General features: G+C 35.7%; 1 protein-coding gene and 1 pseudogene across 1 annotated transcript; both read right to left on the reverse strand.

Moving 5' to 3' along the window:
• The window catches only part of LOC149153720 (succinate dehydrogenase [ubiquinone] iron-sulfur subunit 2, mitochondrial pseudogene), an 18,308-nt pseudogene extending 15,933 nt beyond the window's left edge, over window positions 1-2,375 (reverse strand).
• Window positions 2,376-3,701: 1,326 nt separating this feature from the next.
• LOC149153721 (DNA polymerase delta catalytic subunit-like) lies at window positions 3,702-10,582 on the reverse strand. The gene is made up of 8 exons (XM_089445301.1): window positions 10,390-10,582; window positions 9,828-9,899; window positions 9,548-9,622; window positions 4,863-4,952; window positions 4,568-4,728; window positions 4,226-4,299; window positions 4,022-4,109; window positions 3,702-3,831 (listed from the first exon to the last, which is right to left on the reverse strand). The coding sequence occupies exons 1-8, from the start codon at window positions 10,426-10,428 to the stop codon at window positions 3,744-3,746; spliced, it is 687 nt and encodes a 228-aa protein (XP_089301427.1). The 5' UTR covers window positions 10,429-10,582; the 3' UTR covers window positions 3,702-3,743.
• Between the last annotated feature and the right edge of the window lie 8,503 nt (window positions 10,583-19,085).

Genomic DNA, 19,085 nt, shown 5'->3' on the forward strand with positions numbered 1-19,085 from the left:
GTTTACTGAAAGGAGTAAGTCAAAATGACATTTTAAATAAACTCCATCACAAAATCAAAATTAAGGTTAAAGCAGTCAGCATTACCGTAAATGACTGCAAATTGATTGTTCAATTTATAAACAAAACAAAAAACAAAAAAAAAGACCAGCAAACAAGCTATTTTGCTCACAAGATAAATAAAATTTAAATTAAATTTCAACAATGCTAAATCTAAACTTCATGCGGAATAATCATGGAATCAAAAACTGATTGCCCGAATGAGAAATAAAGACTCGGTATGGCATACAAGCAGAATTTCAATCTCTCAAAATCCCGCATACATAGAATAGCAAAAACCAGAATACCAATATAACCAACGTGGCCCACGTGGAAAGGACATTTGGGTCAATACATATGAAACAAAATCATGAATACTGCAGCAAATTTTTCAGTTCTTGAATAAAATTAAAATCTAAGTGAACTGGTAATCAAATCTATATTAGCATAGATCCTTGTTCTATTTTCTGAATAAAAATCCAAGTGCACTGGTAATAGAAGCTTCCTGATTTATTAAACACTCAAAAAAGCTTCAGATGCAACAGTGCTTAATTTTCTTGTTGGGTTATATTAAAAATTCCATAACTAACATTCGCGTGGAAAGGTTAATGTTAGAAACAAATCAACACATATGCCATGTGTTACATAACCACCGTTGGAGAGTTTAAAGCCGCAGCAAGTGAAGTTTTAATGTTTATTCGATTTTTATTAAAATCAACATTGGAATAAAGCCATATAGTTAAGCCCTTAATTGCTATTTCTGTACATTCAGTCAATTGATAGCTTGTAAATGATAAGGGGATATGGGTCCATTAAACAACCGACCAATCTGGCAGTTCCCCGTGCCTTAGAGGCCAAGACGGAAAAGCATTATCATTATGGGCCAGCCAGTTGGTGAGGTGTTCGCGTGTATGACAAACTTTTTGAAGTAATAAACAGAAACCACAGACTTAAGTAAATCAAACCAAAAAATTCCACTGTGAATTTTTTATACTTGAAAATTAAGGCGGTGGGTCAGCCTAAGTAATTTTAATTTTAACAGTATTATATTCCAAAACTAAAGCTGAGCAAGCCCCACATAAATAAAGCACATAAGTAATTAAAATAATTTAAAATAAAACATCATTAAATTTCCAAAATGTCCATATTTCACCAAAAACATCATTATGGTGAAACATAAAAATGAAACTAGAGTAGATTGCGTTGCAGACTTGATTATTTTCAAAATAAAAGGCAGTATGTACAAATCGAAAGAGGTGCACAGAAGGACAAAAGGGCGGCGAGAGAACACCAAGGCAGAGATAAACGGCTCCGATACCAAATGCTAATGGAAACTGAAATCAACAACGATTTTGTATGCGGAAAAACTAAATGAATCGTTGAAACTTAATGCCCAGAAATATAAATTACCTCCAGCCATTGGTGATGTTCTTGATGCAAACCACAGTCCAGTTGCTTCTTTACTGAAAACAATGCTCCAGCTTCAATCCAAGCAAAAGAAAAAAAAAATACAGAAAATCTGAAGGCACTTCCAAGCTCTGCTCTCTCAGCTAGATGGTGTAAAAACTGAAGGGGATTGAGATACAAGCTTGGGGACCAAACAGATAAATTTATAGCCAAGCTTCCATCAAGCTTCTGATGGCTATGTGTCAGGTGTTCCACAGATCAAGGTAGAGAACTCCAGATGGAGTAATGGACCACTTCAGTAGCTCCCAACAATAAATTTATTAACTGCAGTTGATTTCCTTAACTTAAGGAAATTACTGCAGTTGGTTTCCATAAATTAAGGAAAGACTGCAGTTTAAATTCCATAATTGTAGGCAGCAATTGTTCAAAAAATTAATGGAGCTTAACAAAATTGTGTACCTATTAGCATGAAGCAGAGCACCAGTTCCCAGGGACCGTTCAACGTTCCACCAATAACTGGGGCAGGAAGTAGTACAACAAGAACAGAGAATACACTCGTACATCCCATCCAACTTAGCCCTGTCATCCTTGCTCTGCAAGGACTCCTTCCCATTGGGTGGGGGAGTCTTCCTCTTTAGCGAGGGTTCAACGACCTTAAACTGATTATAGAAATTGGCTACAGATCCTTCACTACCCACATGTGGGGCAACGGGGTAATAGTGGAAGCCTTATTAGAGGCAGTATTGATCTTTGTAAGGCATGCTAACATGTTAAACCCATCGCTGTTCATGGAACACGAACCGTAAATTCCCTTTCCGCAAGAGCATTTGAAGGCAAGCAAGGGATCGATTTCGTTCTTGATTTTGATCAATGCGTCCAGCGCCATGGCACCGCACTTGTTCGTGTGTATCTCGTAATCTTGGAGGCCGGGATTTTCTCACTACTACATGTAGGGGGGTTTTAAGACAATATTTGAGTCAATTGTCTTAACTTGAGACAAAAAGAAACTCAAATATTGTCTTAAATATTCTCTCTAAGCGGGTGTCTCAAAATATAATGTCTCAAAAATTTGTCTCTATAAAGACAATATAGAACACATATTATTATTGTCTCTATAAAGACAATTTAATTTGTCTCTCTAGAGACAATAAAAAAAATTATTTAAAAAAAAAATAAATGTCCATAATTCAAACTATTGTCTCTCTAGAGACAATATAAAAAATTATTTAAAAAAAATAAATGTCCATAATTCAAACTATTGTCTCTCTAGAGACAATATAAAAAATTATTTCAAAAAAAATAAATGTCCATAATTCAAACTATTGTCTCTCTAGAGACAATAAAAAAAATTATTTAAAAAAAAATAAATCTGCTCAAACTATTGTCTCGGATTTGCTCTTGCCAAAAATTATTTAAAAAAAAATAAATCTACTCAAACTATTGTCTCGGATTTGCTCCTGCCAATCTATCTGTGTATCCATCTCTATCTACCTATCCATCCATCCATCCATTCAACTATATGCATGTCTGGATATACATATGTAAGCCTGCAGATCTATGTTTTATAGTGTGTGCTCTCCTAAAATTTGGGATATGCGTGCACATTGCATTTATAGGGTGTGCCTTGGGAAGTATGTATCATAACTACCGTTTGAGGTAACCAGCCTATAAGCCGTCTATGTTCCCCATGGTCACTCGTCAATCTATGATCTGGAACCGAGAAAACTTGGCATCTATAGTAATACTAGTCATTCTATCTAATGGGAATCATACTAACCAGGAGACTAATATGTTTGAATCGTAATAAGATAGCCACATATTACTCATATGCCACTAATACAGGGTGTTATGACCTATCAATAAGCCTAACCTGAATCCAAGTATTACGGTAATTACAACACATGTATTACCATGTTCATAAGCAGATAAGAGTACTTATAACAACAGACCCAACCTATCGCTATCTATCCCTATTCAATAAGCTTAAGTATAGCACTAACTATGGTTTAGCTAATAGATCCGTAATGATTGAGCTTTATATTCACACCTACTCCATATGTCCTAGTTGGAACCATTGTTCTCCATCTCATTTGCAAGGAGAAAATATATATCGAACTGGTTAACATTAAATAACAAGGACTTGACAATTATTGTACAATAAATAAACCATGCTCATCCTGATTCAGGGACCAAATAAATTCCCTGGTCCATTAAATCAGAGAAACATACACCAGAGAAAATTCAGGAAAACAAAAATATTCGATAATACAAAAAACTACAAGCTACACAGGCAGCATCCTCAAAACTTCCAGCGCTCTAGTTGCACCTCTGCTTCAGTTAGGTCTTTCTGAGCTTTCTTCCTACGATAAAATATTGGGCAGTCACGACTGCAATAAGGATAGGACATCAATGTAAGTATAAAAGAGATAGTAATTGTAAACATAAAAATTAAAATAAAAAAAAATCCTTTTAATTAAAAACAAATACATGATCACACAAATGTTACAAAATACATCCATAATGTAAATTTAAATCATGTTATGAAAATGTAATACTTGAAATATAGCATTCAAAAACCTTGTGCAAAGAACATCTTGGTGCAGAGAGCCTTGGCACCGCTGACATTGTGTCCATAGTTTACCAAAGAGAATTTCTAATTCCCTCACTGACATTGATCAAATATTAGTGTCATATGATAGAAAATCTAGGTGATAACAATAGACACAAGGCCTACTTTAAATTCTCCAAATAAAGAGTAATGGTATTAGAATACCAGCTTACCATTTGCAACTGTTTTCTGATACAATTCTGCTTCTCTTCCTTTGCAATGTGAACAAAGTGTCTGATCTTCTTTGCTGCAATGGCAACATGAAATCAAGTAACATCATGAATTTCAGTATGAAGCAACCTAACCAGACATTCTTATTATAAGAAAGCTAGACAGTTTCTTACAAGGAGAGCAGGCATGGAATCATGCAACCTCATAGATTTTTCCACATCAAAAAGATGAACCCTAGTAGCTTTCTAAAGCGCCAAACTGAAATAATAGTTACTCTCAATTGTGCACTACTATAAGCAAGGAAACCACATGCAGGACACCCTCTACTTGTATTAACTAAATACCTGATAGGTGTTTTACAACCAATACAACTGAGTTGTTTCTTGGCAAATTTCATAATTCCACTATTTGAAGGAGTTGATATGGAAACTGCTCGTGTGTGACTACCATGAAGAAGCTCCTTGCTTGCATTCTTCAAAATGGGCTCAAATATTCTCAACAGCGGCTACAGAGCAAAAACAGGCACTAATAAAAAACACTTAGCTGGAAAGAATTACTATCTATCAAGATATATTTGAAACACTAGTGAAATTTTCAAAAAGAGCATAAACTGCAAGTGATGATGCTTTGGTCTTTCACCTTGCTCAGTTGATTCTCCAGATAATATTGTGGATCAATAGGGATGTTATTCTCCAGTACGTAAATTGGATCCTCAGATTTCTCATATGCCTGAGCCCAAGTAAACACATTAGTCATTATATCCAGACGAAAACTTTTACATAAAGAAGCCATCCTACAAAATAGTGCTGAGGAAGAAATCATTCACAAAAGTTGCACCTCCCATTATATCTATTTATTTAAATCCATGTCACTGTCAAATAACTTTAATCTAAAAAGTCAGCCTGGACAGGATTCCAATCAATAAATCAAAAGACACTCCCCTTCCGGAAAATTCAAGAAGAATGGGACCTTGGTACCACAAATCCATTTAAATTTTAAACCTTCAATCTAACTTTGTTCATCAATGTAGAGTAATCCTGGACTGCTTTAAAATTGGAAATTAGCTCCAAATAGCAATTATATCAAATGGAAAAAGTGGGAAAAAGATGTTCTGAAATGCAAGTTGGAGGGAAAAGAAAAAATCAACAAAAAGGACTATCCAATATCTGCCAGATATGTTTCACTTGTAAAGTAGAACTTTTACAACATCCGGTATCTGATTTCTTTAGGGACCAACGACCTGGCATCAATAGATATGATGCTAATTGAACGTCTTTTGTCAAACCTCGATCCTTGAGTCCAAAGACTCAAATAACTTTGGACGTGTTCTATACTTGCACTGCATCATAGACAAATTTGAACTTTGACCAGCAGAGGCTGCTCGTAGGTTGATTCTCAAGTCATTGAGGACAACAATACTCCTCCAAAATAAACGCCCCTTCAAACATGTATTTAGCATACCCAGCATGACATTTAGATATACAAATAGAAAAAATGAAAATCTAAACAAGTGCCCTATTTCCATCATTTAACCAGGTATGGTGTGGGAAAACTTACATCAGTGTAGTCTTGATCAGTTAACCAGCATAAACACCTGTTCGTAGTGTCATAAACTCTCCTACACACAAATGACGATATTCCTGAAGGAAGTTCAACGCCTTTCCTGAGAAATCCAACTTTACATGGATAAAGCAATGAGGCAGCTGATATCTCATCTTTGTGAAATGAAATCACCAGCTGTATAAACACACGATGAAATCATGTAAGACAGACATTAAAGCTTCAAAATATCTCATCTGTTTGCAACTCTATTGAATATGGAATAGCAAAATAGCAGATGCGTAATAGATCATAATAAGCATACCAAATGAATATGAGTTCACAGTGTGTGCTGATTAATTGCTTTTACCATATACAATTGTCATAAGGTCCATGTGGATGATGGTAACCACATTAGCCCATCCATATTCTCTTCCACCGCAAGATCGGTATTTTTAGATAAAGGTAGCTTGAAAATAAAAACTGGTTGATACGCTAAGAATGCCAACTGCCCATCTACGTTACAGGCTTAAGCAGTTGACGAAAATATTCCACCTATCATAGGAGAAATAATGTTAAAGCCATGAAACTTAACACTGCCTAATATACAACTTACAGTAATAAAAATGTGAAGACCAAAATACCAAATGTCTAGAAAGTAGGAAAGCCTTTATGCATATCACTACAATAATAGGACTCAAAATAACGACATAACATGAGCTCCCTATACAAAATTAGGGAAGGTAACTCTACACTAAAATACGCAGCCTATGACAGCAAGTCGTGAAGTTAAACTATTTGCAGTTATTTGAAAACTTCTCAAAATCAAACAAGAAAGGCTAAATTTTTCCAACTTGTAAATCTCAACCACAAGCTAGCCCCAGAATACCACTCATATAGATATTTAAAACGAAAAATATTCAATTATCTGTGGTGCAACAGTTTTTAATCCAAAAAAAGGCTTGACTACTTGAACGAAACCAGCAACAGCTCTATATCTTGTAGCAATGATATCGGGGATATCAAGGCTGGAGACTTAGACAATTCCAACAACCAAAAACTTCAGAAAATCATAACCGAGGGGAACACAGTTGCAAACTCATGAAGTGTTAAATAAACCTAAGATTTCTACGGTACAAGTCATCACAATGTATAATTGCAGATTTTCACAAAAGAAAGAAGTACTACATATAAGACATTTACAGTTTTATCAAAAGACTTGCATCCAAACGGGAAAGAGAACGCGGAAGCTTTCAAAACCTAATCGAGTCGCTAATTTCTTCACCGACCTCAAAACTGTGCCATTCAGGCGATATTTTCTGGGGTTTCTCTCTCAAAAACAAGTGCTAAAGCTTTGAAATATGATCGAACGGTGGATTTCTATGAGCATGCAAAACAAAAGACCTATGATAACAGAAACATCATATATTCAATCTGTCTTGGATAAATCTTTCCCCATTTCACTTGGATCTTAGGTTCATTCAACAAAAGCGTAAGGTCTTCCTGGAAAGTTTTTCAACATTATCACCCACTACACGCCAACCTTCGCAGGTAAGGCTCTTGTTGAATATATGATGTTTTTGTTATCATAGGTCTTTTTGTTTTGCATGCTCATCATCGTATACAACTTCCTTTTCCCCTTCTTTGCAGGGGAAAGCTACAGGTCTATACTGTCGATGGCTTCCACAGTGCAACCGTGGCGGCAACAATTTCTCCTTACCCCAGAAGTGAACCAGGTCATTCTTGTGGCTATGTTTCCTCTAACTAGCAAAGTTTTGATATAGTTCATCATTTTGGTCCTCCAGAAACATATATGGCTTCCAACTATCATTTCATTCAAATGGTTTAGAAGTTTGTTTTGACGACATGCATAACTCAAGTAGAGCTGGAGGAAATCCTGAAAATGATTTGTCACATTCTATTGGACTTGAACCTATGAAATTTGCAACAATCTCCAATTGAAACTGGTCGGTCCAAAGCAACCAGTTAAACTAGCCCACTGGGCTTATCGCAAATTTAACTTATACATCCTCGTATATAACACTTCTCTGTATTTAACACTTCTAGCCAAGTTTTTCCACCCTATATATTATGCTTCAAGGGAATAGGTACAAGAGTGTTCCTACAATGAAACAAAAATAAAGAAAAGTAAAAGAAGCAGAGCATAAAAAGGGACTAAACTTGACAATACAAGAAAAGCGGTCAGCCTTTCTTCGCGAAGGTTAGACATGTTTTCTTGCATGTGGAATTAAACATATTCATATCCATGAACAAACTTGAAAATACAAGCAATTCAAGGGATCCCCCTTTCTTCCTGAATGTTAGACATGTTCTTTTCCGTTTGGAATTGAATAAATATTTATATCCATGAAGAAAGAAGAATAAGTCATAATTTTTGGCAAGAGCGAAATTCTCAAGCATAGCCCATTCTTAGACTCGAACCTAGATAATTATGATAAATTCCTACAGCCCAACCAACAAATGTTAAAATGCAGGCCTTAATTAGAGCATGGAGATGGGTTAGGGTCTGTAACATTTGGATAAGCATTACGCTGGGATAAATTCAAATCCTACCTCTCAGTGCCCTCATGCCTACTACTCAGAAAGTACCCCAATGGCCCACCAACGCTAAGTTCGATCCTTGCCTCTGAGTGCCAGCATAGCTACCTCAAGTACCCGAATGGCTCACCAATGCCATATGTTCAATTCTTACCTCTCGGTGCCTGCATACCTACCTTAAGGTCATGGCACGCATGTAAAAATGGAACCTCATCAAAGTATGGAGTAAAGTCCGTGATATTTAAGCCTTGTCTGCGTGAAACTCTAAAAGTATAAGTCTTAATACTCTACTTTGTAGCTAACCATTGCTCATTATTTCTTAAAATAGAAAATTCTACGTCTTTTAACATGGGTAAGGGGTTTCAAACCTATATTTACGTACATACCTTCAATACATTTTTGAGTGTGTATACGATTGTGAAGCGAAAGAAGCAAAGAGCATTTTCCAGCCACTGGCTCAGATGTAACCAGGCTCCCTGCGTTGTTAATTCTTTTCTGGCATGTCCAAACACTTGCACAAAAATAAAACTGAAAAAACCTATGCTCTAAACTTTGATTTCTTTCTGCATAATAGGAAACTTTGAAAAGCTCTTACCTCTGAAAGTTATTTAAGCAGGGTTCGAAACTGGCTACCGTTTCTTTGTAAAGTTTGTCTATGCTTTTCGGTGGCAAATTACAAGCTGAGAAAAGGAGAAGGCCAAAGGAAATGAAAAAAGGGTCAAAATCAAGTGCAATGAAGCTCAAAATAAGCACTGAACATCTATGCTTTTGGCAAATTACAAGCTGAGAAAAGGAAAAGACCAAAGGAATTGAAAAAACTGGCAAGATCAAGTACAATGGAGCTCAAAATAAGCACTGAACGTGTAGAGTTTTGATAATAATTTTAACAGGCTTAAAAGCCTATCAAGATCAAGCATAATGTAGCTCAAAATAAGTGCTTACTATCTAGAATTTTGAGAATAATTCTACTCAGCCTTTAATCTACGATATATTTTTGAGAATAATTCTACTCAGCCTTTAATCTACGGAATATGTAGAGGTGGTCTTGAATATGACAGAACTTACTTCAATATCGAGACTTATGCTGAGCACAGAAGGGGTTAATTAATATCCATAATCCCTCTGTAAATTATGCCTCCAAATAAAACATAACAAAATAATTAAAATAACCATTTTTTAGTGCAATATCGAGACTTATGCTGAGCACAGAAGGGGTTAATTATTACCTTGGCACCTTTTGCAGCCTTTATGATGACATATGGAACACGATCACCCACAGTTGGAGCAGTTGCAGCATCCCTCTGTAAACCAGGGGAAACTTGGCTTTAAAACACGACATCAATTTAAAAAATCCAACAATGGACTCATTGTCAATAAAAAGCAAAATATTACAAGAGTCTTTAGATGCACTGCAGTAATAAAAATAGAGAGATAGGATTGAAATGGAACCAGAAGGCATTGCACCATTCATTATACTTGTTCTGAGAAGTTATTTCCAGTATTTACCTTCCGCATGCGCTCAGCTAGTTCCACGTGTGCTGCCTTGACTGCATAGTCATCTCCAGTCTTTGTCAGACCCTGACTCAACAAAGAGATTGTTAGCACAGGCAAACAACAATGCCCTTAAGAATATGCTGATAGCCTTGATAAAGGATATGACCTGCAAACATCTGTTTCTGCCGCAGCTAAACAGTAATCAATTTTTCTCAGGATGAGATTAAAAATGCAGATATATTATATATTGTCATGTTTTGATTCTCTTCAATTGTATAAGAGCCTCCCTTGACACTTCTTCCTCCCATTGCTAGCAGTAAATATTGACTGAATCCCTTCCAAGTACAGAATGTAGGGAGAAGAAACATGACAGACTTAAAAAGGAAACTTCCATGGCCTACCCCAACTAGGTATATAGTATATACTTCTAACACTTGAAACCAGGAATATGTAATAAGTGACTTGCTCGCAATGTAAATCTCCTCTTCCCCCTATCATATTTTCTCCATTTCAAAAGTAACAAATGGTCAAACAAATTTGGTCATAAACATGCAGAAGGATTCATTGTTCTCACCTTAGTTATCACCAAAAGTGACAAATCCATTCTGTTCATTAACAAGTCAAAAATAGTGTTCTTGACATATTGCACTGCACCAGGTATGTCACGATCAATGAGTATTTTGTGAAGGCACTCTGTAACCAAGTTCTTCACCAGCAGGCAATTGTCCCTTCGCACTGTTTCAATGCCTGTTGATATGGAATATTTAAAAGATCAGGAATATTTAATAATTAAGAAGGCATCAAATAAATTATTTTTCTAAGAGCATTTTGAGCCTTCACAAACACTAAGGCCTGTCTTTGAAACAAAAAGATCAGGTTTGTCACCTTTAGTATCCATTTTGTCATAAGCATCTAGCTTTGTCCACAACAACCCAGCATATCTTTTCTTGCTTATCAACAAGTATGGGTAGTATATTTTTTCAAATTCTAGTTTAATAGGCTGCATAAAAGCATATGTTAAATAACACACTGATTAGATGCCAAAGATGCACCAAACAGATGCAGATAAGCCACAAAAAAGCATAACTGATCATCTTGTCCTGTGCATATTTACAAAGATCTCATGGAAGTGGAATGTCAAAAGAAGATTAGTTTTAAAAAGAAAGGTGATATTAAATTAAAACATTCATCCCTACAAAAACATCATTAACAACTCTAGAGGCTTCACAGATATTTAAAATTCTTGACACTGTACCTTTGTAAATGTACCACTAATATAATCTGAGGCTTCCCTCCCTAGCGTCATGGCCTCTTCTATATTTGGTACACCAAACTGTATCATAACTGAATTTGTATCTCCATATACAACCTAGATTCAAATATAAAAATATAATATCAAGCTTTACAGTAGAAATCTTGGTTAGGATCAGATCACCCATTATGATTTCAAGAACTTGGACTATCACCAATACAACAAGTGTACTTCTTGTCATTACTGATCCAGTTCAAAGGTTACAAATGCCTTTAGTTGCTAAATAATAGCCTACCTCAGCATTGTATTGGTAACCACCAACTATTGTGAACCTTTCTTCAACTAGCCTCTTTGTATGCTCTATCATTTGACGGCCTGACAGGTGGAAAAAAAATGAGATGATTAATGATATGAAATTTTAAAACAATACGTAAAATCGATATTGTCTTATGGAACAGAGAATGTGTCAAAAGATCAAACTGGACTTGTAATCAAAATATAATAAGAGGGCCTAAGCATATCATCTTAGTTGTACAAGTACACATGACTAATTAATGCAATTCAAGAACTCGATCTTATTTGTACAAGATTGTCAATTACAGTTCATACCCAAAACATTATGCCAGGAGGAAGAAAAGAATTACATGGATATAATTGATGCCCAAAAATAATCAATGTGAATGGCTGATACATGCATATATAGAATAAGAGAGGACTGCAAGCATCTCTATCTTGTAAGTAAAAGAAGCACCAATAACGATCACCAGATGGAAAATAGGTCATCTCTCTCTATTACTAAGAAGAAAAATGTTATATTTGGCAATAGATGTAGTATATTCTATCCCTGCACCCAACATAAGAATATACCTGATGCATAAATGAACTCTCAGACTACAGGCCTGATTTAATAGTATTGGCTTTCTATGTTTCCCAAGTAGATCCAATTGGGTGATATAGGTATGGCCCTAATGAAATGTCCATATGCAAGACAAAAGCATAGAACAATAACCATGAAATAAGAAACCATGCTTCAATAATGCAATTCCTATTACACAGTCCAAGAAAGGCTTGCCATCTGACAGTAGACTACAACAAAATCTGCCACGTACGGGAGAAAGGTCACATGCTGCAAAAGCCAATCAGGTTGCACTAGAAAGCCAGCTCCATAAATTTGGACCAGAGCAATGGCGGCGGCAACTACTACATGTAGGGGGATTTTAAGAGAATATTTAAGACATAACCATAAAATGATGGTTCTGTGTGAATTGTTAAGGAATGTTCCCACAAGGTTTTTCTTGGAAAGCCTTCTAGAGGCAATGTTCTTCTCTCTTAAAACCATGTTGTTAGAGGCAGAGCAGAAAGCTTCTAAGGAGGAACACAGTCCTTCCTTCAGCAGAGCAAGGCTCCACAGTTCCACTTTACGAGACTTAGTCCAGTAAACAGAATAGAACTTTGGACAATGCTCTTCATATCTGCCACCAGCAGAACAAACTTTGTACAGTGGAGATGTAGACCCTTAAGTTCAAAAAACTTGAAATACATGTCATCAGTCAATTTAAATGGGCCTGTGTTAGTGGCCCAAATTGTCTGAGAAGTCTGAGATCTCCACACTGATTGTTGAGGTTGTTGAAATTTTTGGCCAACAAGATGAAGTCATCTACATCAATTTGAATGATGACCATCCTTGCAAGGTCGACTCCACCTCAGTCTTCCTCTACAAGGCATTGCCCTAGTTAGTAAATATATATTCCAAACAGAGTTTGGGCACCCCCATTTGACCCCTATGTTACAAGTAATTTTTTTCTGCCCATCCCTTGCAAGTTTTAATTCTGCCCGTTACTCTCCCATATATTCTAGCTGTTGGAGATCTGAGGCCTATGGGTGTGCTTAATTTTTCCATGAGTTAATTTTGGGAACTGTGCCAAAGGCAATTTCAAAGTCCCAAAACAACATATATAAGGTCTCCTCTAACTGCTGATTAATTTTTCTTTTCTAAAATTGAAACATATAAATTTATAATTTATTAGCACACATGGATCTGATCATAGCAGTTTTTTCAGTCAGCTGGGTTTATGTATATCAAACTATAATTGAAGACAATATGAAACAATTATGACTGCTTAAAAGAAAACATATAAATGACACACCAAAATGCAACAAGGTAAAAATGATTACGATGGCCATAATAGCTATCAAATGGTAGAAAGTGAAAAAGAATTGTCTGGGTCATTTAGACCATAATACTTGTATGATAATAGAGATGGACGTGTAGTAGAGACTGTACAAATAGATGGAGAGAATAGCATTCAGCCTCAAAGGTTATCAAAATCTGTTGAACTATCTGTCCAAGGTAGCTTTCCTAGGGGAAGACTTAGGTAACAAATTCAAATCAAATCTAGTGCCTTGTGGTTACCAGCCACTATAGTGGCTGATGATTGAACCACTCTCCAGAAGGATACTCAGCAAAGGGATAGGATCCCGCAAGGATTTCCATGAAAAAGAAAGGTGCAAGGGATAGCTATAAACATAATAATTAAAAACAAAATAGAAAATTTAAACTGGAGGTGAACAAAAATTAAAATTTATCATCATAATTTATAAAAGTGATTGTATCATAAAGATACAAAGTAAACAGTGGTATCAATACTTTGAGGGCACATTATAAAGTCTGCCAGACTGATCACTAATAATATGTGACAGCATTTCGGTATGGGCATAAGCAGAGAAAAATGGATATGTATACCCAGTAGCCACGGAGCCAAAATGGAAATGTCCCATCCAAGGTACACCAAAATGCATACCTGGAGTACATTCTACTGTATGGGACCTGCCCAAGCATATGAACAAGAGGACACACGAAGACGAGAGGACAACCATGTCTGTCCAAAAACATTAAGAAACTACATGTAAAGAGACTTCTAGTTACATCAGACATCTGTGATAAAATTTGAGACCATAAAACCCATAAACAATTTCCCTTGTCTACTATTCATTTATCGACATAATTTTTACTTTTACCAAAGGTCAGCAAGTAGCTTGTGGGCAAGATTTTCCGAAGTGTGTAAAATTTTCCCTAGTGAACAGCTAAATTTGGAGTTGGGCAGTATATTTCAGTTCCAGAAATTTATTATTATTGAACAGAACCATTCAATTTTTGGCAGGCTGAACTCTTTTGGACAAGTTACAACTATTTTTTATTTGGACGGCAGCATTTATTGTTGTAATGTCTAAAGATAACCGCATCAGTGTTGGCTGTTGATACTCTTTGTGGGTCATTAGAAATTTTGTTGTTTATATTTTCCTGTTAGTGAATATACTTTATGTTAAGATAAATTTTATCTCAAACGGTTGTACTTTTCTGTTAGCCAATGGAGCTTTTTATGTAAATTCCAGATATCCACAATCAAAAGATAAAAGAAGCTAAACTAGGATCATTAGCTAAAAAAGGGCTCTTAGGCTTTATAGTAGAGGCCTTTTGCAAATGCGTGATTGTGTGGTAGTCTGTAAGAGACAAATTTGGCCAGGCACAACATCCATACTACCTTGCATTTAGCCCAAATTGGCATCCATACCTTTCCAAGAAGAGTTTCAATCCTATGTGCTGTACTGCGAGAATTTAGGTGATGCTACCAGAAACTACAGCTAGACTTTCTGTTGTCGGTACCCTAAAATCGGTTATTGAATGTACTGCTGAATATTGCTGAAATATTTCTGTTGTTATTACTGAATTACTGCTGTCAATGTTGTTAGCACCCTATTAATTTCAAGTTTTCTGTGTATGTCATTCCATAAATAACAGATTTCAAAAGAGATAAAATTCATTTGTGAGCAACATTTTTCATATGTGAGCAGGATGTTTTTCAAGGGCAAGCTGTTATGGCTCCTAAAAATCATTTCAAGGTCCTGTTTGGTCATAGTGGCACTGTTGTTCAGTAAATAGGGGGTAGGAAAAATGTTCAATATAATCTCTTTCAATACCCTTGGAAGGAAATTTGTTCAAGAGTCTATAGTATATACACGTTTGTTGAGTGTCAGTTATATGGTAGATAAATACCCTCTGACTCAAAGTAACCCTGAATTGATGAAAAAATTAATGGCAGAACATTGTGTTGTTGAACGAACACTGCTTTCATAGTGCTTTCTTGGAATTTCTAAACAGTTCTTAGGGATAGTAGAAATGGGAAAAGTTGGTGCAAGACGCTATCCTAAGGAGCGTTAAAAGTGTCTAAATTCACCTGAAATACTAACAGTACTGATTTAGAATCTAACAGTACTGATTTAGCCCTCAACAGAGGCTCTATAGTCATCACTATTGTATGTAGTTCTTGCGAGAGCAAATGGTAACTGTAACTTGCCAGGGTCCTACAGTTTGAGGTCCCTTAGGGAAAAACTTAGCAGAACAATAATGGAGAAATTGTAATGTCAAGAATCAAACTCCATGGAGTGGAGGAGGTCGAAACCAGTAAGGAACCAACCTGGAAGCATACAAGCGACAATTAGTGCAGAGCGAGCCAGTTGCGACAGATATCTTCCGGTCCAAACTCCAGTATAAAGCATACCTATGAGGACCAAACAAACACGTATCAATTAACTGTGGACTCATTCAAGTAAGAAATTTCCAGCAAACTAGACTATGGCATGCAAATAATAAATCCCAAAACCCTTACCTGGATAAACTTGCTGAGGTCTGTTGCTGATGACCCACCTAGATTCAAGGAAAGAATTCACTAGTTAGATTCGAAGAAAATAAGGGAAATAGACTAAAACAATCTTAAACCAGGAGAAGCTTAGCCAATAAACTAACCTGGGTGTTGGAAGCGGAAATCTTAAGCGTAGTGGAGTCGTTGGGCAAAATGATGCCCTGGGTCACTACAACACCTGTACAAGAAATAAAACGAACCGAAATTTAATCCCGAGAGTGAAAGATACGAGATTTCAGGGGAAAATTGAGTAAAAAAGATAATTTCGAAAAAATTACCTGAAACCAGGTCAAGTGAACGCATAGCCGAACACCAACCCTTCATTGTCCCCATGTCGTCGCTCAGAGTTCTCTCGTAAGTGGTGGGAAATGGTAATGAACCCGTGACTGTCAAACACCGCGGTGAACCAGGGCTATGCCCGAGCAATGGAGTAGGAAAACAATTTCGAAATGGTGAAATTAACCTCAAATCAGACCCTGGAAAGGGACAGGTTTATGAATGTGCATTTGCAAATGTGAAGGAACAATAGCTCTGTCGAAATTGGAAGAGGGCACGGAAAATGGGCAGAAAAGAGAACTTAGGAGGTCAGGAATAGGATAGGGTTAACCCTAATACATTAGAGTTGTTGGTATGGAGCCAAGGATACACAACCATTGATTTACCCTCGAAACCGTAACCATGAAGATTCGTGCCATCACATACCTCCTCACATGGGATTGGGTGACGAGTAGGTGGATTATTGGGTCTGTGCTATCCATTGCACAACTATCAAGTATAGGGAGTGCCAGAGGAAGCAAGTAGGTTGCCACCTCACATGAAACTGTAAACAAATTAAGTTCATCGCCCTCCATGTGTACAATGGTGTGCAGACCTTGTCATACCGCATTAAATGGCCAACTATACAACTAGTAGATTAAATCACGAGTCAAGTTGGTGAAAATAATTATAATAATATTGAGGTATGTAATATATGGATTAAGTAGGTGAGTTGAGTTTCATGAAAATAATACAAATATGATTTATAATGGTATGTTGAAAAAAAAGGGACACATATGGAGTAGAAATATTGATTTTTAGTACATTAGTCGATGCATTATTATTAGTTAGACCAAAGAAAAAAAAAAAACTCAGATGTTGGAGAGTGATGTCAAGGTTTGTTACAAAAGTATAGTGTTTGTAAAGTTGATTGCTACCAAATTAAGTGGATATTGTGTTAAATAATTGGAGAATATAGAAATATGCTATTATATAGATGACATTAAAAATATTGTTATATTTTAATTTTAAATTTTTATGGTGCAATAAAGAGTTGGAAAATAAAATTTAAGGTAATATTTAAGAAGGTAGTTAATTCTCAATTCTAACTAGTACAAACAAGAAAATCAACATTTATAAAACATTTATGAACTTTTATAAGCTCCACAATGAAGTTGGGCATTGAACTATTCCCAAAATATATTGTGATGCTAGAATTTATTATATTTGTCACACTAAGAGGGTTGAAGATGAAAGTAACTTTCTAAAAACATAGTTTGATGCTATAATTTATCATCTATGTGACACTAAGAGGTTTTAAGATGAAGGCACTTGTGATGCTAGAATTTATCATCTATGTGACACTAAGAAGGTTGAAGATGAAAGTCACTTTCTCAAAATATAGTGTGATGCTAGAATTTATCATCTCTGTGACACTAAGAGGGTTGAAGATGAAAGGAACTTTTTCCTAGAGTGCCATGACTACACCCAAATTAGAACTCGATTTCAAAATATTTGTTACAACACTAACCTTCTAAGCTCCTAATTCATCAAAACTATGGTAATCTTGGAATGCTTTTCCTAATGCATTTTGAACAAGAAATAATATTCTAAAATAATCTAGGTTATCTCTTTTCTTTTTAAGGTCACGTAGATAAATTATGATCTTAATGGATGTTAATCATAATCATCATCATAACAAGAGTATAATTTACTTCTTGAAGGAGTTCATTAATTGGAAATTACAAGTGACATGGGATGAAATCAATAAGAAGATAATAATGTAACATATCAAGAATGATTCGATAGATATTGATGGGCTGAAAGATAAGTAAAAAATAGTTCTAACTAAAGTAACCCATTAAGGGTTGGCACTACAAAACAAATTACATCTCACAACAAATAAGACAAGGAAATTATGCAACTTGAAGGGATCAACCCTATGGCATGATGATGATTTCAGGTTAATAATGCACTATGCAAGTGAGAAACCTATCACTATATACAGATCTACCAACCATTTCCTCTCCTACTTTTTATACTTATACATTTTACTCGCCTCCTCTTTCTTTGAACCATTGTCTCGGAGATGGAGCCTCTTTTGGATTCAAAACGCCAATAGTTTCAAAGATCATTATGGAAAGTCTGAGCTCTTTATCTGCAAAATCACACCACATAGACCTAAAATATACTAACCTATCACTATATATATATATGTATATATATATATATATATATATATATATAAGTTTAAATCACTTACCTCAAAGGTATATAAAGAATTGGTGCATAAAAAGTGCCAAAGATATGTCTTTTAATCCCATATTGGTCATCAACAACAACTAATACAGAGGTTAGATATTAATATGAATCTTTCTTAATAATTTAAATGAAAAAAATAGTAGTCATAAAGGTTTTTGGGTGTCACAAGGTTGAAAAATGGTGGTATAAGGCCCAAAAAAGGCTTCAACTTTGATACTCTTCTTGCATGGTGCCAAAATGGCCATCTTAGAGAATCGACCGATGTCCAAAAACACACAAACATTACCATGCTTGGTGGAGGGAAAATATAACATTTAATCCATAGTGACTAAATCCTAAGGCTTTCCTAGGCTATTTAAAGGAGTGTACAACCCCTACTTCTTGATGGTTGGTTTACAATGACATAGGCAGTGCATGATCTAATATACCAATGGACAACCTATTGAAGATTTGGCTAGTAGAAATATTTTTGAATTACTACTATTGTATTCTCGAAACCAAAGTGCCATGAGACATGACTGTAATGTGCCTCCTAGATAATATTGGCATGCTCACTTGAAGGAACACAAAGTTAGCCTAAGTATCATAGGACCACATCCTAGAGTTTGAATTATGGAACTTTTTTTTGAGTGACCAATGTTTAATATGTGGCAACAAAGTCATAGCTACTCTCTTGTAATTTTTTCCACCCAAAAATATCCTACCCACGAGTTAAGAACTATTTTTAGCACCACAAATAGGGGCTAATTGAGGCATTATACAATGTGGTTGGTGGTACCCTTCTTGTATTAATCAATAATT

The sequence above is a fragment of the Pinus tabuliformis genome, chromosome 9 (genome assembly GCF_031772625.1).
Source record: "Pinus tabuliformis cultivar Carrire ecotype Pingquan chromosome 9, CPIR1, whole genome shotgun sequence".
In the NCBI taxonomy this organism is placed as follows: Eukaryota; Viridiplantae; Streptophyta; class Pinopsida; order Pinales; family Pinaceae; genus Pinus; species Pinus tabuliformis.